The sequence below is a fragment of the Trachypithecus francoisi genome, unplaced genomic scaffold (genome assembly GCF_009764315.1).
Source record: "Trachypithecus francoisi isolate TF-2019V2 unplaced genomic scaffold, Tfra_2.0 Lachesis_group5, whole genome shotgun sequence".
Taxonomy (NCBI): domain Eukaryota; kingdom Metazoa; phylum Chordata; class Mammalia; order Primates; family Cercopithecidae; genus Trachypithecus; species Trachypithecus francoisi.
In genome coordinates, this window is record NW_022681470.1 from 123,901,106 (window position 1) to 123,924,159 (window position 23,054).

At 34.1% G+C, this 23,054-nt stretch overlaps 1 protein-coding gene across 5 annotated transcripts in view; it reads left to right on the forward strand.

Moving 5' to 3' along the window:
* Positions 1 to 23,054, forward strand: part of DPYD (dihydropyrimidine dehydrogenase) — an 881,134-nt gene that overhangs the window by 338,505 nt on the left and 519,575 nt on the right. For all 5 annotated transcript variants that reach the window (XM_033199100.1, XM_033199098.1, XM_033199103.1 and 2 more), the window contains 2 exons: positions 12,744 to 12,851; positions 14,610 to 14,779. In XM_033199100.1, the coding sequence (XP_033054991.1) occupies positions 12,744 to 12,851; positions 14,610 to 14,779 (278 nt within the window). The remainder of the gene's footprint in view (positions 1 to 12,743; positions 12,852 to 14,609; positions 14,780 to 23,054) is intronic.

Below are 23,054 nucleotides of genomic sequence, written 5' to 3' on the forward strand. Positions count from 1 at the left end.
TTTTCTTTCAATCTTTTTTGTTTATATTATTCCTAAAATTAATTGTGGGCTGGTGGCCTTATTTTATACTGAAAAATCAAGAAAGATGACTCCTAAAATCAAAAGTATTCCTTTGAACACTGTTTCTTTGTGCTTTACAGTGTACATAGTGTTATACATTGTATAATGTTTTACATTTTTTTCTTCTGTGATAACAAGGAAGTTTGAACTGATACCTCTCTTTTTTTTGGCTTCCAGCATACCACTTTTTTGTACCCCTCCTCCTAACTGATTGGTCCTTCCTCAATATCTACTTTAGCTTCTTTCCTCTTTCCTTCCTTAAGGTATGTGTGTTATCTTGTACTCCCCTCTTGGCCTTCTCTTCTGATTACTGTATACACTCTTCCTGGATTAGCTCATTAGCATCTCTGACTCCCAGCACCATTCTTTTTTTGCTAATAATTTTCAAATCTGTTTATCCAGGCTAAATTTCCCTCATGAGCTTCAGACATTTGTTCCACACTCTTAAATATGTCCAAAAAGGAACAACACTCTTCCCTTAGAATCTGCCCCTCTTCAACTATACTGAATCACAGTGTAGTAGGAAGAAGGACATGTAATAAAAAAAAATTAGAATGGAGCAAGACATGTGCTATGAGAGAAGGATATATAGATTGTTGAGATACAACAGAAAGCTGAGACTCAGCTTTGACCTTGCCATTTATAACCACTAGGGACCAAATCCTATAAAGTTAATTCCTAAATATATTGGGATTATATTTTTATTTTTCTGCATCCCCACTGTCAGTATCTTAGTATAAGTGCCATTTTTTCCCATTTAAGTTACTGCAATAGGAGAAGAGAATGAAAACATACCTCTAGGAATCTGGAGGCACAGTTTTGAATGCCAGATATAGAATTTCTTTGAAGTATTAAAATTTCATTCAAAATTTGCATTTCATTTCTCAGTCTCTCTACATTTGTCTTAATATAAGCGCTATAATTTAAATTACTTATCTTTAGTGAAATTTTTGCCCCAGGAGGGTAAGCTGTGTTTATACTAAGCTGGGGATACCCCCTGTAATGCCATTTTAGTGGAGGTTACTAGTAATCCTGCTTAAGAAGAAGAAAAGTTTTCCTTTCTTATCTGGATTTATGCAGTATCCCCTTATATCCATCTTCTTCCATTCTTATTTTCTGCAAATTATTTCTGTATACTGCTACCAATTTGTCCTTGTTAATATACAAAGCTGATTATATCATTTCCTAAAGTGTTTCCTCAGTGTAAAATCCAAACATCTTGGTGTGACTGGAATGACCCCTCATAGTTTGGACCCTGCCTATTTGTCAAATTTTGCATTTTGCTTCTTCCTGTCTCCTCTTATCTGCTCCCCTTATCATACCCCAGTTCTTGTCCGATTGAACTTATACCCCATCATGCCCTTGTATATGAAACTCATACTCCCCCTTTTTCTATGACTGGAAACATTAATCTTTTAATACTAAACTTTATAGTGTTGTCTCCAGTCCAGGTGAAGTGCCTTTGTGACTGCTCCTGCGGTAACCTATACATCCTTTTCTCATAGCAGGTGTCTTGCTCTATTCTAAATTTTTCTGTTACATTTTCTTCTTCCTACTACCCCAGAAGCTATTTATCTATATATTCCCAGCACCTAATATGGTGTTTAGCACATAGTAGGCATTCAGTAAATATTAATAAGTGGTTAAATAAATTAAATACCTAGGATTTGTATTTCCAACTAATCGTACCCATAATTTTTAAAAAATCAAGCTGGTTTCCAATCCAAAAGTTGAATATAATAGATTATTTTAAAATAATTTTATGTAACAAAAATTTCAGAACTAGATACATAATGATTATACATTGAAACTGCCAAGTTTTATATGCTTAATCACCAAATACTCAAGGAAATCTCAGTTGGGACTAAATTTTTTTAAGTGTCCATAGTTTTCATTGTTGTTAAAGTTGTTGTTATAGTGTTTTACATAATAATTGTGTTAAATATCAAGGAAGAAAAAATATCAAGAAAGGTATACATATGAAAATAATAGGTTTTTAAGTTTAAGTACATAAAAACCTGTTCATCTATTACCATTTTCCATATGCCAGTCAGTATGCTAAGCCATTATCATATTATTGAGATGTATTATCTCATTTAATATTCCAGCAAAGCAGGTTTTATAGTTAAGGAGACTGAGACTTAAAATTTAAATAACTGTGATTATGCAAGGTTACACAGCTAGTATTTATAGTGAAGTAGTATATTAGTTGGTTCTCACACTGCTTTGAAGAAATACCCAAGACTGGATAATTTATAAAGGAAAGAGGTTTCATTGACTCATAGTTCCACATTGCTAGGGAGACCTCAGGAAACTTACAGCATGGCAGAAGCCAAAGGAGGAGCGAGCAACTGACTCATAGGTGGCAGGATGGAGTGAGTGACAGCAGGGGAAATCACAGATGCTTATAAAACCATAAGATCTCATGAGAACTCACTCACTATCATAAGAACAGCATGGAGGAAATCACCCCTGTGATTCAATTACCGCCAACCAGGTCCCTCCCACAATACGTGAGAATAATGGGGATCGCAGAGATTACAATTCAAGATGAGATTTGGGTGGGGACACAGCCAAACCATATCACATATCCATATGAACATAAGGATGTCTGATGTTAAAAACCATTGCTTACCCTTACACTGGACTCAATATTCTAACCAATTCTTTTATAAACAGGTATTCTTTCTTTTATAAACAGGTATGTAGTGATTGTTAGATACGGAAAATTGCAGTGCCTTTGGCATTTACAACCACAGTCTGTATACTTGAAAAGGCATTTGGATATGGTATAGTGTAATTGATTTAATATTAGAGTGGGGAAATGTGATTCTTTAATGTTTTTTGAGTCACAGGATCCTAGGAAGACGTCATGAAATGTGTGAGCCCTCTGTACCCAGTAAAATGCATACTTATAAAAGGTACTCTATTTTTATATAGTCTTGAAGTCACTACAAAACATAGACAAGGCCCAGAACTCCATTTCTAGATGATCTACCTATTTTATGGATGAAGAAACTGAGGTGCAAAAAGGTCAAACACGTTTCTGGAATTGTTGACCAAGTGCATCCATCAAGAATGCCCTTTAGGAAATGATTTTCTTGTGGAATTTTCTGAATTCCTAGAAAAGTACTGTGATTTTAAGTCTCAGCAATGTGACAGTAATACTAAATGTATTCCAAGTATATTATTTATGCATGAAAATAATTTAACATTTTCTAATATCTAACATGTTTCTTGTAAAAATCTATTGAGAACAGTAATTTTTTGGAAAACATAAAATTACAGTAATGACAGAGTAAAATAAAATAAATTTTCACAGAAGTTTATCATTTAAAGAGGAAAATGGAGAATTGAAATGATACCAGATAAAATAATTATATGGTAGCATGACAAGTATCCATGTTTGTGAATTAAATTTTCTACCTATAAAATTAAGTTCTTTCAGTAGTACAGAGCTATTTTATGTTTACTTGTCCACATAACAGTTCAGTATGGAAATACGGTTTTGTAACTTCTCATTTTAACGATGAGGAAACTGAGGCTTTAAGTTTAATTATTTATGCTTCGATTTATAGCTATATAAGTAACAGAGTCAAGAGCTCATTAGGGAGATCATATCATTCTGAATTGAGCAGCTCTGCATTGTTTCACATATATGCTTGGAGAAAATCACATAGATGTAGAAAACAAGTTCCAGCAGCTAAGAGAGTCACAAGCGCATTGGCTACATGTTCTTTATTTTAAAGCCTGCCACTTGCTTCCTCAGTCTTGCATTGTTTCACTTTGCAGAGCTCTGAAGGCCAGAGCATACATGAGTAATTCAGAATGATGTTTAGCTTTCATTTTCGTTTTAATCCATGACCCTAATTCATACATTGTGTTTCACCTCATTTTATTCCAGTACTATAGCAAAGGCTAGTTTATTTCAAAGGAAATTGTTTAAATGCATTATCAAAATGCATGGTATCTTAACAATTATTACATAAAGTTTTTCAAATAGAGAATATTTCAGTCTCACAATGTGATTATATAATTTGCTAGAACAATTACTGATAAAGGGGTTTTCAGTGCCTGTATTTAAGAATTTACTTGAGTAAAAAATGTAAAAGTACAATTTTTAAAAACACCTTCCAGAAAGTAACTAATGCAATGAATGTGAGGTACATTTACTGGTGATTAACACATTAGTAATACTTTTGAGATTACATTTTTAAAGGGGTCTTCTTCCTTCTACAGAATGTGTGTTTATGGTGGCAGCTTTAATGCTGTTTCCTACTGTGCAGTTCAATAGAGTATGTTTTTAGGTGGTTGGTTGAGGGTTTTTTTCCGTTATGTATGTCGATGGAGATAAGTGTTTTAATTACTTTTTTAATGTCTGTGCTTTTGTATTTTTCTCCTCTCTTCCCTTTTATTTCCTGCTGTTGAGATTACTGCCTCATCTCCACAGCAGGTGGCTGTTGCAAATTTGTTTTCTTTATAAGCCTGGTAGATTTATTTTGTAATATAACTGTTCCTTTTTAGTATTTTATTATTAATGATTTCTTTACTTTCGGGTATAGTATACTTACACAGTCCTAAACAGTAATTTCTTAACACTATCTAAGAACTCCAATCATTGAGGAAAAAAATTTTTGCCTGAGGCATATTGTTTGAGATTTTTGCTTACCCTTACTTCACAATGTGGAGATTAAAATTTAAGGAAATTATTTTATAATAAAAGCCAAATGAGAAAAAGAAACAGAGAAAATAGAAGGGAGGGAAATAAAGAAAAAGAGAAGAGAAAAGGCTCAAGAGACAAAGTATACTTTAATAAATAATAACATAAAGCAGAGTAATGAGGATAAATGTATGGCTGAAATATGAAATTACATTAACATCTTTTCTAGAAATGTTTTAACTAAACCAAATACTTACATTAAAGTATAATTTCAATTATTACAATAACTTCTACTAATTATAAGCAAATTGGAATATTATAAAATAGTAATGAAACAAAATGTACTTCTTTTTTTATGTTCAAAGGGTTTGTTGTTCTGATTGTGTCATAATGTCCTATAGATAGAAGAAAAGTTGCAACAGATCCTAAGTATATACGTAATTTGTTATGAAACTACAGTATACTCAAGGATATTTTGTCCATTTCTGTAAAGAAAACCATTATTTTACTAAGCAAAATAAAATCTCTGTATATATTTTTTCCAGATATATAAAGGAAGTAAAAAATATGAGACCGAAAATGCATGGTGAACCCATATTCTCATTTTGTTTATATTAGATCACTGGACATTTATTACAGATAAAAAAATCCTGTATAAGAATTTCAACCTTTCAAATTCAATTCATTTCATGTGTACTTATACTTCTTAATACATGCATTGCTTTGTTGTAAAGAATATGTTCATATCCTTTCTCACCTGTAGATGTTCTAAATTGGAGTCTGATAGTAAATTCTCATATGAAGTTATATGAAGTAATTACATTGGCATGATAAAATTTGTGTGTTTTCTACATGAAGTATAGAAACCAATTGAAATACTTTATAACTTCATAAAAATTCTTTGGTTATTTTCTCTTTTCTAGTGCTTTTTAAAATTGTACTGTTTTATACATTAAATAAAAAGAGAAGTTGAGCATGCATCAGGATTTCAATATTATATAATAATACTCCATAATCCACTTTGTTCTGGACTTATTGTTATGTACTGCTGTACAAAAAAAAATCTTGTGTAATGGGAAAAATTATTTGAAATGGTGTCTCCATTCATAACATTTTTTAAAATCTTCTTGTTATTCTCTAACCAATTGTGTGATACACACAATTAATGTGTGTGGTCACATTTAGAGAAAATATAGACATCAGTTATATGAAACAGATGTTTAATGGGGATTTCAAAAATCAATGAAATGAATATTATTGTGATGCATGGTGATCTAATTTTATATGTATTATATTGAATCGCTCCACTTTTTTTCTAAATTCAGTCTGAACACTCAGTACAAAACGTATTTACAGCGGCACATAGGGAAGAAGATGGGGAGTTTTATTGATAAAACAACCACAATAGGCCATCATTGATCTATTCTCTTTCTTATCAATATATAGATCCTAGTATGATAACCCATATGGCACTATTGTCCCTTAGAAGTAAGACATAAATCCTTTGAGTGATCTTTAAGTGACAGATGAAACATTTTATAATCCATTGTGGAATTGCAACATGCTTAGTTAAGCCCTTGAAAGGAATATTTTACTTCCATATTGTCATCTCAACTGCTAGGGCTTGAATCAGGAATAGCTTATCTTCTCTAATACACATATAAACACATACATACATAGATAACATATATTTATGATTTTCTACCTACTTTTACACATCCTGTATATAGCCACCCAAATGGCTATATATGATTAATTGCAATATCTTCTTTATTTGAAAGTGTTTAGTATGAATCTCTTTATCATGTAAGCCTTTTTCCCCCATAGTTCTTATATTTTACCCAAGACAATAATAATGGCTTACATTTTAATGTTATCTTAGATTTACCAGAATGCTTTATATGCACTTTTCTACTTAATTTTCAGAAGAACCCTATATAGTTAGCAGAGTTGTCTGCATTCTAAAATTAAGGAATTTGAGAGCCACAGGATTAAGTAATTTTATTCAAGTACAGTTAGAAAATGGAAATAATGAGATTAGAACCCAGTTCTTTAGACTCTTAGGTCAGTGCTGTCTGAGACATGATTTTGTTCTTAATGCTCCAATTTGAATGACACTTTGAACAGGAGTAGGCTTTATCTTGCTATTAATACTTTCCTTGTTTTGATGCTCATGTAGTTAGAGTTCATTGTAGTCTATAGAATGAATGAAGTTAGAATAATACTCTTATGTGGCTGTAACCTTTCATTTTAGCCAAAGATGCTAAGTTTCATGGACTGTGATACTACCTATCTAATACTGACCACTGAAATGTGTAATAATATTAACTGGGTATATCATGGATTAGATGATCATTTAACTTATATCTACTCAAATGTATCACTTCATTAAATCAAGGAAAGGCTTTAAGGAAGCAAATGAAAATAAAAGGAAACATTTATTTAACATCTATGAAAAGAGCTTTATATACCTGTTTTTTGTGTTAATTCTCCCAACAGTTCTATGATGAGGCCGCTGTTGCCCAGAAAGAGTAATTTATTTGGCCAAGGTCATAATAGCTAGTAAGTGCTGGAATTAGAATTGGAATGCAGGAAGTCCGACTTCAGAGATTTTAGTCCTATCCAGTATACTGTTTACAAATAATTGTAGAAATAGGTCAGTTGGCCTTAAGATATTTTATAAGATTTAATAAACAAAAATAAAGACAAAAGTTGTTACATGGATTTTTCTTTTACTAAGACAGAGGGGGACGTTAGCCTGGTTTATTCTATAAATACATGTGTAATCTGTATATTTGAATATTGTCCCTAATGCAGCACCATTCCCAAGCCAGCATTAGAAAATAAGGACTGGGTAACATAACATGTGAGATCTCACATACAAAAGTACTTTGGAAGGTGAAAAACTTATGATATTTGCCATCAGCTACATTTTGCTGATTTCATCCAGAGAACTTGAGAGTAGTGACATAATCAGTGTTGTTTTGTCTACCAAAGTCTCATTGAAAAAGCCCCTGTGTGAAATAATAAGAATTGGTCTTCCTTTAGAGTTCAGTATACTAGAGCATTGTCCATTTCTTTTTGTTTTTGTTTTTTTTGAGACAGAGTCTCACTCTGTCACCCAGGCTGGAGTGCAGTGGTTCAATCTCAGCTCACTGCAACCTCCGTCTTCCAGGTGCAGCGACTCTTGTGCCTAAGCCTCTGGAATAGCTGGGATTACAGGCATGAGCCAACACGCCCAGCTAATTTTTGTATTTTTAGTAGAGATGGGTTTTCGCCGTGGGTCAGGCTGATCTCGAATTCCTGACCTCAAGTGATCCACCCACCTTGGCCTCCCAAAGTACTGGGATTACTGGCATGAGCCACTGTGACCGGCCAGCACCACTCATTTCTGTGAGCCACAACCTTTGGCCAGGGACCTGAGGTAGTTTCTCAGTGGTCTGTGCTATCTTCTTCACTCCTGGGATTTGTGAGGCTGTCTCCAAAGATGACTGTCTTTCTCATGATGGCTTAGCTGTCATTCAAGTGAATCCTTTCAAGAACAAGAAGCATCGCACAAGTGTTTGCATCATTCAGTTAACACTAAACAAGTGGCTTGGTGAAGTAACACAAGCAAACATTATAGAATCTGAGTAATTCTTAAACATGCCCTACCATAGCTATGAAAGTAAGCCTTAAAAACTTTTTTTTCTCCTTTATTACTTACTAGATTTTAATATGTAACAGAACATCTAATATCTTGTTCATATTAACTGAAGTTGTACAAAACTTTATGTGAGCACAAGGAAAGAATTTACTATATATACTGCTGCTATTTATTCTGTAGTTGTTCCAGAGGGAGGTGCTTTGGCAACAAAGCAAGGATACACATTTCAAAGAATATCAAATAGTGAAAAATAACCAGCATATACCCAAGAGGAGTTCACTTAAGAAGGAAAACATTTCAGAAAGGAATTGTACTGGAGAAAATAAGCACAAAACAAAAATGCCCACAAGAGAAGCAGCCGGTCCTTTCTCTGTCCCTAGATTGGAACCTGGCTGCAGACACATCCTGTGAGGTGTGCGTATCTGCAGTCTTGTAGAGAAACTTAATACATACATGTTGAATGATTACTTTAGATACAACTGGTTATGTAGCTTCACATTATAACCTGGCCTAGTTATAACCTTACACATGAAAAAAGCAGCCATTTTGAACTTATAACATAGACTCTACAACCAGTGTCCATGTTAGAAATTGGCACTGCTGCTTACATGTTCTGTGATCCTTCAGCAGTTATTTAATCCCTATATGCCTCAATTTCCTCATATTTAAAATGTGGATAATAACATCAGTTGTCTCATACAATTATTTTGAGAATTAAAATGGGTTATATAATAATCACCGGAGGGCCAGGCATTTAGTAGTGTCTGTAGTCGATAAAAGTTAATTTAAATTTTTTGTAACATAAGCAGGATCCTTCTTCCCTCCCTCCCTCCCTCCCTCCCTTCCTTCCTTCTTTCCTTCCTTCCTTCTTTCCTTCTTTCCTCCCTCACATCCTCCCTCCCTTCTTTTTCAGAGAACTTGAAAATCACCATTTAAAAATAATTCTTAAGGAGGCGTTCCTTTGTATAAATGCATGCTAAAACACCAACAACTTAAATAACTTTTCTAAAGAAACAAACTATCTGGCCTCCTTGAAAGACAAAAACTATACGTATCTACTACGCTGACCTGTTTTGTTTGTCAAATCTTTGTCAATTCATCTTTATTCATAAACTCTCTTTTTCACACTGAAAGGCGAATTAAAAAGTCATTTCAGTGTCATTTTGAAATCATCCTGGTATAGACACATACCTTATTTATTAATATGCCACCTACTCTCAGAGAAGTCTTCCTTTGATAGATGAGTATTTGCAAGTTTCATTTTCTTTCATTTTTCACTTAAGGTTGCCTCATTTTTCTTTCCTTGTAGAACTTTATTTACATTTGCTAAGGTTTAATACTTTATTTTGATTTAAGCTCTATTCCTTCCATGCCATGCAATATGAGGTATGAAATAATTGACAAATTACAGAATAAACCTCTCTTAATATTAATAGCTAATGTTTAATGAGTATTCATGATGTGCCAGGTCTCAATTATATATAATATGATTTATCTGTATAGATATAATATTTTTAATATTTTTATAATTTTATAATATTTTTTAGTATTTTTTTTAAAGTCTCACATCCATGAGAGAAGTATAATTATTATCTCTCTTTTTATAAATGAAGTAGTGGAAAATCAGATCAGATTAAGAAACTCAATTTCAGGATTCTCCAGAAAAACATAATTAGTAGGATGGACAGATGGATTGATAGAGATGACTTATTTTAGAGAATTGGGCTATTTAATTATGGGAGCTGGTAAGTCCAACTCCTTAGGGCAGGACAGGAGACTGGAGCTCCCAAGTAGGAGCTGATTGTGCAGACTTAAGACAGAATTTCTTCTTTCTCAGGGAAACCACAATTTTGTTCTTAAGGCCTTTTGATTAATTGATTGGATAGGGCCTACCCACATTATTGAGGCAATCTCCTTAAAGTCAAGTGGTTGTAGATATTAATCACATCAACAAAAGGCTTTCCCAGCAACACCTACCTTAGTGTTTGATTAACGGGTATTATAGCCTAGCCAAGTTGACACCTAAACCTAACCTTCACAGGAACTTATACAAGATCACAGAACTGGTAAATGAGAGAGGAAAGATTCATACCAAAGTCTGTCTGCTGGCAAAATCCCTGCTTCTCATTATCCCACAGCATTATGATTAGCATAGGCTATCAAAGTACCCACAAGGAAACCTTCAGATGCACTGTCCTTGGCCAGAAGGGATCACCTGTCACCCAGGTAGAGGAGGAGGGCTCCGTGGACCTTGAGTATCTATGTGTGACCTGGGGTGTGGCTAAATAACCTGCAAAGAAAAACTAATCATATGTAGCATATGTATATGTTGGTTTGAATAGTCAAATGTTGCCCTTACTTCAGTCTTCTTTTAATAGATTTGAGAAGAAATCATTTTGTCATTAGAGAGCCTTCAAGAACATATTCAGCTATTTTTATCAACCTCATCCCTCCACCCCAGGTTTTCTAAAAGAATCACATATATAAATCATTTAGATTATATAAATCTAAATGATTTATATAATCATTTCTGTTACTAATTTACCTTTTTATATCATAAAAGGAAGAAACATTCTTATCCCTATTTCCTTTACAGAGAAGCTGAGGCAGAGGCAGGTGAGGTGGCTCCCCTAACTATCCTACTACTTAATGGAAATCATTTTGAAAGCAAAAGGTCTTTTAAAATAATTTATAAGCAAATGTTCTGGAAAAGGAGATTCGGGGGGTGCTGGATGGAGAAGAAAAATGTTTGGTTTAATCTGAAGAGACAATGGTAGTTTGTTGCTGATTGCACACAACCCACAAAAACCTTCAGCTTTCAGATCGGATATGGCATCCACCTTATCTCATATGACAAAAGTCATCCTTGAGCTATGCTTATTACTCTGTATCTACCAGCAAATGTCCATTGCCCTTCATTTCGTTGTAAAATAAACTCCTACCTCTCTAGAATGACCCATTGGTAGAAAGAGTCTTAGTAATAAAATAAAACTACGTATTTCCCCCTGCTTTTATGGAATTGAGATGAATAATTTCTCTACTTGCCTTGGATGGGGTGACTGCTGTAAGATTTGCTTCATTTACACTTTGGAAAAAATGTACTCTGCTACTCATTTTCCTTTCGAGGTTTTGGTAAGAATTTACTAATCTATAATTGATATATGCACAATGTAGAAAATTTGGAAAATAAGGAAATAATAAAAATTGGAATATCCTTAATACCACCACTAGAAGTGATCTCTGTTTCGATTACATGGTTTATATTAATACTTTTTTAACAAAATTTGAATTATACAGAGTTTTGAATCCTACAGGTTTGTTTAAGAGTGTATTTTGATTACAATCTTATACCATGTTTCTCGAATATTCGTCGTTTTGTTGTCTTTTTCTTTTATATGGTAAAACTTATTTCTTCATTTGCCTGGCATTCTGGTATTCTCTCATCTTATTTTACTCTTTCTGTATTAATCATTTTTGTGCATTAAACCTTTATTTGCATGTGTCAGTGTTTTCTTAACATAGATTTAAAACTGTTTTCTAGATATTGAACACCAATGTATATTTCCACCAAAAGAGTATGACAAGTTCCATGTCTACCCTTGCTGTATAGTTTAATTTTCTTGAATATTTTTCTTTTTATAGGGAAGTTATAATTTTATTCTTTTAATTTGCAGTTTAATGACTTAATGGAGTTAATATTTTTAGTGCTTTCAAGTGATTTATATTTTTTTCTTCTCCCAATTTTTATTATTCTTTATGTTTCCATTGAAAAGCTAGTATGTTCCTTACTGATTTTGAGAAACTTTTTATACAGTAAAAACATTTAATTATTAAAACATTTTCCTGGTTAATAATTTTCATTTTAATTCATTTATATTTTTGAAATTTAGCAGTGGTTGAATTATTGTGGCAAAACACATTATTTTTTCCTTTAACTTTTTTCCTTCATTAAAAAAGAAATGAATTTACTTATTCAGGAATTAGATAAATGTGTACCCATTTTTAAAGGTTTTTTTTTATATTTAGTACTTTAATATAACTGAAACTGACTTATTTGTGACACGAGGAAAGAATATAACCTGATTTTCCCTATAATGTTACATATGTTTATGTGTGTATATACATGGTATGTTTCCATATATTTATAGGTATACATTAATGTGTGATTTATGATGTATACTTGGTTATATATTAAAGATATACAAGATACACTCTGAGATCTGTTAGACTGTGTTATGTATATTTTAGATTTGCTTACAGATGTTTTCGTGTAAGAACAACATTGTTTCAAAGATCAAAGTTTTCTTTTTTGTTTTAATATCTGGTAAGAAAAGCTCCTCCTCCTGTTAATGACATTTTATAAATTTGATTAATTAGGTTTGCCAGAACCCAATAAGGATACCATCTTCCAAGGCCTGACGCAGGACCAGGGGTTTTACACATCCAAAGACTTTTTGCCACTTGTAGCCAAAGGCAGTAAAGCAGGTATAACATATTGTCTTTTATGCTTAATAGTGAGTATGCTATTTTATGTATTATAAATCAATATCAAGATCAAGCTCAGCAGCACATTGTTCAGATCTCACACCCATCCTTGCCTAATACCCCAATGTAAAGTGTTTTTAAAAAAAGTCCAGATATAACAGTTTGCCAGAATCATCTGTTTGTTCATTCTTCCAATAAAGCATCATCATAAGGAATTTTCACTGTAATATATGTATGTCTAAACTACATCATGAAAAATTGCTTCAAGGTAAGCAAGTCCTTAACAAACATTGGAAGATGTTTTTCAAAGAAATGGCATTACCTTCAGCTTGGGAACTATTTTAAAATAGGATGAATCATCACATATCTTACATGATTTGTACCTACACAGGCAGAAATTTTGACTGTCTTGTCGTAAACAGTTATTTTATGAAGTTAAAATAAAATACTTTGAGAGATACCCTATCACTTTATACACCCCAAGAAGAACCACCTGAATGAAGGCTGTACCTTGCTTTGGCTTGACCGGAGTCATTGTCTTAGGAGAAAATTGTAATATTTTATCTAAAGCTAGATAATCTAAATCCTTCAAACATATGTTTTTAAAGAGGTCTGAGCCACAGCTATTCCTACAGTAATTACATGTAGAAATGATACAAACTTTTAGGCTTCTCCCAGAACTTGAAACAGTAAGAGACGTTCTATGTTAAATTATTTTTCAGAAGTTTACAGCTAAAGTTGCATGCCTTCTCCACCTTCTTCCTCCCAGTAGAACTGGATGTTTGTATGTCTGAAACGCTTTCTGAGGAAGGTCATAGTGCACCTAGCTGATATTTGAAAATTACAGAGTGTCCCAAATACAAAATCTTCGGAGCAAAATGATTACACTTATTGAAATTATAGATTTATTCTATTCTTGGTACCATTTTAAAAATTATAGTAATTTATCTTATGAACACTTTTATTTAAACAATTTAAACAATAGTATCTTATGAACACTATTTTATTTATTTAATCTGATTATACAGTGCTACCTAACACATAAAGAATACTTATATTTTACTTTTTTACAAGGATCTTCATGTGGACACCAAATCTTAATAGAGATGACCTTGAGAAATGGATGCTTAGAAAATCATATTTCTTTTACTGCCCAATTTTACAAACCAAACCCGAGGAAAGCAGTGAAAGGGAGAAAGGTTTATTTGAACTATTTCAAGAAAATAGTTCTCAGAAATTCTTCAGTTACATAAAGGACACTTATTCAGCATGTTAATATTCAAAGTTAACAAAATATATAACAGAGGTATGTGTTAGAAATTATATAAGGTAATATATTAAAAATGTATTATAATGAAATATTGCAAACAGTTAACACAGATCATGAGGATCACTTTTTACTTCTAGCAAAAAGAAACTTAATTATGCTAAGTTAAAGATAGATATCACAATTTTGACAAAGAGAGTTTTAATTGATTGATTCCAGTCTGTTATGACCTAAACTCCTGAAAATGTGTTGTAGGAATCCTAGAAGAAAAAAGAAACTAAAGGTACTGACTATGAAATTACATATATGAGCGTATTTTTAAAATGGGAATAAAACTGTCTTTCAATGAAGCAGAATAATTTGATAGTGACACTTCATCCTGGAAAACTGCAAGATGCAATTTTACACTGCTTTGAGTACAAGTATCTTTTGAGCTGTCATGCAGAAATGGTTTCTCTACTTGAAAATGGGGTTTTCCTTTCATCATTCAGGAATGTGCGCTTGTCACTCTCCATTGCCATCGATACGGGGAGTCGTGATTGTACTTGGAGCTGGAGACACTGCCTTTGACTGTGCAACATCCGCTCTACGTTGTGGAGCTCGCCGTGTGTTCGTCGTCTTCAGAAAAGGCTTTGTTAATATAAGAGCTGTCCCTGAGGAGGTAAAATGGAACCTTCAGAAAATATGGAGTTGTACTCCAACAGATTTCAGGAGATTAAACTGTTAATGTTTAAATCACTAGAATGTTGAAATTGTCAGATTCAAGTTTAAAAATTTTGGGGCTACACATAATTGTTTCTTTTCTAATTCAGACATTCCAAGTAAAAGAAAATTTGAAATAGTGATTTAGATAAAATGAGAAATTTATTCTTTGTCAATATTCAAGTGCTTCTTGTTAGTATTAATATGTTTGAAATTTATTCTATTTAACTAGTAGCAATGGAAAGTGCTAAGTCTTCTATATCCTGAATAGTAGGTACTCTTCACAAAATGTATGCATATTAGAAGAATGTGGTAATAAGACATATTTGGGATTTTCCGTAAACCAATTACAAGCTGCATTCTAAGATGTATACCTTGGTTATACTTTCAGTCAGTTCATTATTTGTGAAGCAAACAGAAAGGAAAGGGTGTCATGTATATTTTTAAAGAGCCCTAAGATAAGTACTACTCAAAATTAGTGATTGGTTAACACACTAAAAATAGCTTGTTTAAAATCTTTTCATTCTTACCAGTGACTGGTGACTAGTCTTGGGTGAGTTATCAGCTATTTACATATACTACAGACTTCTCAAATTTTAATGCTATTAGAGAAATATAATACCTTATGAAGAATATTAGTTCTGAGAACAAGAACCAAATGTATTTATAGAAAGATAAATTACTCATTTTAATCAAATCAGTATCATGAACTTGACTTACTTCGGAATGCCTGAACACGTTTGGAATCTCTGTACTAGGCAAGAATTATAGCTGTAGTCAATAGGTAATTTGTCATATGTAGATTACTCACATTATAAATTAATCTTACCAAAATATCAGGGTCACCACTGGTTCATGGCTGAGTTTCAAATGCCACGTTTATTCTCTGGACTTTTCTCCATCCAATCTACCCTTTTTAGACTTTTTTTTTTATATATAAAATCCAAGATAGTCTTATGATCATAAGTTTTTTTTTTTTCTGGAATTCTGTCTTAGGCAATAATTAGTATAATCATGGTTTTTTTACACATATAAAGAAAAATTTAGATCTTTGTATTCCAGTGCGTAGCACAGGACCTGGCACATAATTTGTACTTGAGAAATAGGTTTTGAGCTAAACATTTTAAATACTAAGTCTTATCCTTCTAATTCCAGTGTTAGAAAAGTTTTCATTACTAAAGGTGACTTCTTGAGGGTTGGAAGGGGAAGATGACCCTGATTGGCAATATCAGTTTACTTCATATTTTATATCGTAGTCATCTTCCATTTGCAAGAGTCACTGGAAATGAATGGTGGCTATTTCTTCTGTCTTAGGTAGAACTAAGACGCAAACAAACTGAGACCAGGTAAGAAGAGGGTAGTGGTATGAATTTATTTACTCATTCATTCATTCATTCATTCAAACTACATTTATTGAGCATCTGTTATACCAGGTATTATTCTGGGCAATTTAGATACAACAGTCAGCAAACCAGTTAGAATTTCATGCCCTCGTGGCCTTTGTACCTAGTGAGAGAAGATATCCAATAATTAAACAAATAAACTGTCGCATAAATAGTATATTGAAATGTAGTTAGAACTGTGGAGAAAAATTAATGTAGGACTATAGTGAGTGTGTGAGAGAGGAGAAGTATGGTGGAAGAGAAGGCAGGGTTTGCCATTTTAAACAGGGTGGCCCTGGAAGACCTCTCTGATGAGATGATTTTTGAACAAAGAGATGAAGAAATTGAGAGAAAGTAGGCATCCAGGAGATAAACATTGCAGGCCAAGCTAAATGCCTTCACACTTTATTGAGGAAGCCTTCTGGATTTGTGGAATAGAAAAAACATCAATATCATCAGAATAAAGTAAGAGAGAACAGAAAATGTGACAGACCAGATGATGTATTGTAGGTATTCACAAGACCTTTAGCTTTTACTCTCATTGAAAGAGAAAAATCACTGGACTCCTTTGAACAGAGAAGTGCCAAGCTCTGATTTAAATTTTAAAATGGCTACTCTGCTTAGAATTGACTATAGTGGAGTGGCATCGGAAGCAGAGAGGCTAGTCAGGGGCTAAGTAAAAAATGAGCTATTGGTTAATGTGAGTAGATTACAGGAAGCACAGAATCAGAGTAGAGACATAGCACCTTAGAAGGCCAGAGCTCAGCTGCCTGAATCTTGATTACCAAAGTGTTAAGAAGCAACAGATCCTTGAGATAGTAGGTAACCTGACTGCAGTAGAGCTTAGTAGAACTCAAATGGGTCTGGTCTTATTTAAAACTAGAAGAACAAATGTTTGAATGTTTGAATATTTTATTATTAGCTTACAATTAACCAAAATTTTATATGATATTAAAACTAATTGACTTGGAGCTTCATGAGAGAAAGGGCCATGATCATCTCTCTGGGTCACATTTACCTTCCCCCTGTTTAGCACATTGGGTGCTACCTATAAAAGGTTCAACAAGTAATTGTGGAATGAACGTTTACTGGAGGGAGTCAGCATCCAAGGCTTTCTAGCATTACAGGGACTAATACCTTCCAAGTTAGATAAATATTATAATCGTAGGCCTTTGAAGGTTTATCTCATAAGTTTAGGCAAAATTTATCAAAGAGTTGGAATAATAAGTAATATGTGATTAGATTATGCAAATTTTTCAGGATTGATTCACTTACCACGGCTAATACCATGTAAGGATTGGGAACTTTGGCATTCATAGAAGTTTCCGTGTTAATCCTTTATGGCCATTGCTTGGTTTTGTATGCATCAAAAGAGGAGCCAAAATACTGCAGTGCTGACACTCATGAAACTGGAAAATCAAGAGAGTAGAGGTCCAATATCATGTATCTACTTCAAGATACAGGGTTGGAAAGGTTAGGTCTTGGACATATTTTTTAGCCAATATGAAGAATTTAATATTGGACCTAATTTCTTGGGTAATTGTTTTCTTTCTCCTGTGCTGCCTCCCCTAGTACAAACTTCAGTCACATTTGGTTACTTTAGAGTCAGTGAAGATTGAGGAACAGGGACGTTTAGAGGTTTCCTCAAATATGTGTATTGTTTAGTGATCATGGACTCTTTAGTGTAATTTGGAAATAACATGGCTTGTCAATAAAATGCCTCAGCATTAGGCATGTCAGCATGTATATGTCTAATGGTGCAGTCTAATTCTCACTCTTTGAGTGAGGGAAATACAGAAAAATATAAAGTTTTCTTATCCTTGAGTGACAAATATGAATTATGACAGAAGCCAGTTACATTTAACATGGTGTATTAGTCCATTTTCATACTGCTGTGAAGAACTGCCTGAGACTGGGTGATTTATAAAGGAAAGAGATTTAATTGACTCACAGTTCAGCATGGCTGGGGAGGCCTCAGGAAACTTACAATCATGACGGAAAGCAGGGTACTTTCTTCACAAGGTTGCAGGAAGGAGAAATGCTGAGCAAAAAGAGAATAGCCACTTACACAATGGTCAGATCTGTGAGAACTCACTCACCATCATGAGAACAGCATGGGGAACCACCCCCATGATTCTCCCTTGACAGGTGGGGATTATGGAGATTACAATTCAAAATGAGAGTTGAGTGGGGACACAAAGCTTAACCATATCACATGGAATTGTTTGAGATCATGTATATTATGTGGTTAGTAACCAAGAACTATATAATTAGACTCAGGAATGTTTTAATCCACACAAGTAGGAGACATCATCTAACAGACTCTTGTAGTGACAAACACATCCCATTGTAGAGGTTTTCAAACGTTAGGGTGCATTAAGTCACCTAGAGGACTTGTTAAACACAGCTTGCTGGGCCCTGTCCCTAGAGTTGCTGATTCAATAGGTCTGGGGTGGGCCTGAGAATTTGCATTTTTAACAAGTTTGCTGAGGTTGCTGGTCCACTGTTCTCATGTATCATCAACGTTCTTTCCAGCTGTCTAATTAGAGTCACAAACAGTGTGCTGTATGGAGGTACTTTCCGTCTTGGCTAAGAAAGCATTAATACTAAAGGACATAGGTTTGATGAAATGAAGATATGCAGACATCGTCAGCATATTGATGTAATTCTGATTCCAAATGTCTTTCCAGCTCCCTTGTGGCCTCACACACATGCTAAATAGGATGCTACTGACAAACTAGTGCTTCTCAGCCATGGGTCCTTAGGGAAACCAGCCAATCACTCGGCACTATCCTCTAAGAAGATGAGGGAAAATCTGTTAATAATTCCCTCCAGTGCTTTCTGCAAGCTTAAATAGGTGAGATTAAATTTCACAGGATAACAGAATCCCCCAAAATGCTGGTATTAAAAGCTGTTGACAGATCAGATAGAACTGCAAGAATGCTTTAGGCAGTTGGGAATCCCTAAAAGGAGGCATGAAGGTCAGGACTCAACAGACCTGCTTGAGTTGATAAATTTAAAGGATAAGGTTAGGGAAGGACTTTATAGTTCTTGTTAATTATTACTGAGAAGAGTATGGTTTCAAAATTACTTTTAATAGCACAATCCCACACACAAAGTATATTTCAAAAATCTGTTGTTCACATATTCAATTTTCCAATAGCAGCAAAACATGATTGATCATTAATTCTGCTACATTTTATGGGGTCTGCATGCTACTCCCTGGGATGCCTTGGCTTCCCTTTATTTGTTTGTCAAGATGGTAACTGATTTAACTTTGATATGTCAGTTTTTATATATTTTAGCTATTGAGAGCGTTAACTGTTTTGATAATTAATGCTACTTTATTATTTTAATTAGAAAAATAACAATACCAGATTGCTCAGTCTGCTTTGGACTGGGTAAGGGGAACATCACACACCGGGGCCTATCACGGGGAGGGGGGAGGGGGGAGGGGGGAGGGATTGCACTGGGAGTTATACCTGATGTAAATGACGAGTTGATGGGTGCTGACGAGTTGTTGGGTGTAGCACACCAACATGGCACAAGTATAAATATGTAACAAACCTGCACTTTATGCACATGTACCCTAGAACTTAAAGCATAATAATAAAAAAAAAAATTTCTTCATCTGGTACTACAACTTTGAAATAGCGCATCGTTTAAAAGAATGAGCCTTTTAACTGATTTTTTGCATCACCACACAGCATACCCCATAATAGATCGTTTTTGTGTCATGACCTATAGGCCTCTTCTCAGATATTTTTAATATCAAATGACCATGTTAAAGCTATGTCTATAGATAGTTTTGTCATCTATGTCTTGTGGCTAAACATGCATTTTCTTTTTTTTTTTTTTTCTTTGAGACGGAGTCTTGCTCTGTCGCCCAGGCAGGAGTGCAGTGGCCGGATCTCAGCTCACTGCAAGCTCCGCCTCCCAGGTTCACGCCATTCTCCTGCCTCAGCCTCCCATGTAGCTGGGACTACAAGCGCCCACCACCACACCTGGCGATCTCGGCTCACTGCACGCTCTGCCTCCCTGCAAGCTCTGCCTCCCGGGTTCATGCCATTCTCCCGCCTCAGCCTCCCAAGTAGCTGGGACTACAGGCGCCTGCCACCATGCTCGGCTAATTTTTTGTATTTTTAGTAGAGACGGGATTTCACCATGTTAGCCAGGATGGTCTCGATCTCCTGACCTTGTGATCTGCCCGTCTCAGCCTCCCAAAGTGCTAGGATTACAGGCGTGAGCCACCGCGCCCAGCGTAAACATGCATTTTCTACAAGTAACTGATGCTTTCTAGTTTTAATTTAATTACAAGAAATATGAATCTGGGACTATTTTTAGAAAATAGCCCCCAGAAGCTGACAAATTTAATTTGATTTACTAAGGGTGATGCTTACAGCAGCTCTTCAATGTTTGGCACCTGTACATCATTTGATTTCCTGTTCTTCATGGAAAGTAATCAGAGACATGTTGACATGGTTTGCTATCTGAAGGTAGCTGAAAACAAACAGCCACACAAAATCTTCTCCAGGCACAAAAAGCTAATTAGTAGTAGTTAGGGGCTCCCCTGGTACTAAAATATTAAAGTACACCTTTAACACTTTATGATGACAGGGGGATAACACATTCCAAAGATCTGTATATGTGTATCCTTTTGAAAGTTGTGAAACTTCAGTGTAGTATGAAAAGGTAGAATGGAATAGTCCAAAAGGAATTACAGTTGGAGCACTTCGTTCTTGGTTTACATACTAGTCTGAGTATGCCCATCTATAAAATTAGTGTTGTAATTATATGCTTCTTAAAGTTTTTTTTCCATTCCTTGTTTTATATTTTTAACATTCAGAGAAATATATATGAATGATGTGGAATCTGAACGGGAAGGCTCTATTTCTTCACAGAGTGACAACTCTATATTGAAAATGTTAGCAATATGTATAAATATTACACTTAAAACAAATTGCAATTAATGTATCCCCAGCCAATTGGTGAGGTAAAATCTACAATATTCAAGACGTGAGTATAAAGAAACTGACACGTGAAATTGTCAGAATTCTATAGTACATGTGATAATTCACATGGTGAGTGGAAAAAAAAGAAGACTGCAAATAGGCCAAGAGCCAACAAAAGCTTGTGCCCATTTAAGATTCCATATTTTAAAAGCATAACTATTTTCAAAATTCTGAGGGAGGTTGATGTGTTATGTTGACCAGGAATATCTGTAGAACTGAAAATTATATTCTTTTAAAAAATCTTTCCTAATCTTCTTTCATATGTGTGTGTGTGTGTGGTGTGTGTGTGTGTGTGTATTCACAGATATGCACACAGATTCATTAAAAGTGAACATTTTTACCTGGTGTGTCACTGTCAGGCCGTATTTAGTAACAATACATTGTTATTACTGTATTTTTTTTTCATTTTAGTAGCTTATAATGAAAGTTGTATATAAGATTACTTTATTCTTGCACCATCTCTATGGTTTCTTCCTTATGTTTGTCCTTTTCCTTTCCTACTTGGTGAGATTTGACTTTCCATTCAAGGATCTTTTGTGCGTTTTGTTCACTTCCAGCCTAATATAACCACCTTGCTGAGGCAATGCCCGCACCAATAGTTGTCCTATTAGTCCAGTCTTTTTCTGCTGCACCCGTTCAATGTAAATGACCTAAATCTTCCTGTAACCTTGGACCACTTTGCCAATTTGCTGAACTTTTTAGTGTCCTCACACAACCTGAACTTCATCATCCTTTCAGATGGGCATGGGTCAAACATTGTACTTCTTTCTCAGCTCTTTGGAAAGAGGGGAAGACATCATTGTTCTGTGAACATGGGAAAGTGTATTGAAATACCTTTTATGGCTGTTTCTTGCTGTCAGAAGTCACAAAAGAGTTGAACTTCCCTTTGACCACTGCCTGGCAATAGCTGAAAGTGGGAGGAGATCTATATGCTCTACTTCATTTATTTTTAGGTGAACATTAGAAACCCCTCTTCATTTAAAAATATTCACCTCAGCTTTTCAATATCTTTTCTTATCCTATAACATGAAAATATTAAAAAGTAATTTGTATAATCTATTAAACACACATTAGTCAATGTATATGCTATTTGAAAGACAAAAATAAATGAAAAACATGCATGAATTAACATAAAAACAGACTTGTCATTCTTTTAAAGAGTGATTTGTTAAAAATTTTAAAATTTTTTTTCTAAAATTCTAAATTCTAAAATTTCATTCTACCTTTTCATACTATACTTAATTTTCCCAAGTTTCAAAAAGATAAACATATACAGGTCCTTGGAATATGTCATCCCCCTGTCATCATAAAGTCTTAGAGGTATACTTAATAACTCAGTACCAGGGGAGCCCCTAACTACTACACATGAACTCATCCTTCAAGGTCTGCTCCAAATGTCATTTTTTCTTGAAGTCTTCCTTAGTTCCCTACCAATTTAACTTCTCTTCTCTGTAGGCTTTTATAGCCCTTTATGCTTCCTGCTGTTAATAGAATTTATCACATAGGGTACTTATTACTTTATACTTATTCCACAAACTGAAATAGAAGCTTCTTTATTGGATTGATGAATTCAACTTGGTATCTGACTCAACGTATAGTGCATTCCTTGATTCAAGGTGACAGACCAGTGAGGCATGTTCGATTAACCAATATATTAAAGGCATTGAAAACTTCTTAGGAAAACTTTAAGTTCATATGAAATTTTCAAAATATATAATTTTACATACATACATATAACTTCAAAATTATTTCTGATAGCTTTTAAATAAGTACGCATTTTATTTTAAACTGCTAAAAAATATTGTGTCACATTATTATGTGAATCTAACATTAAAAGTAG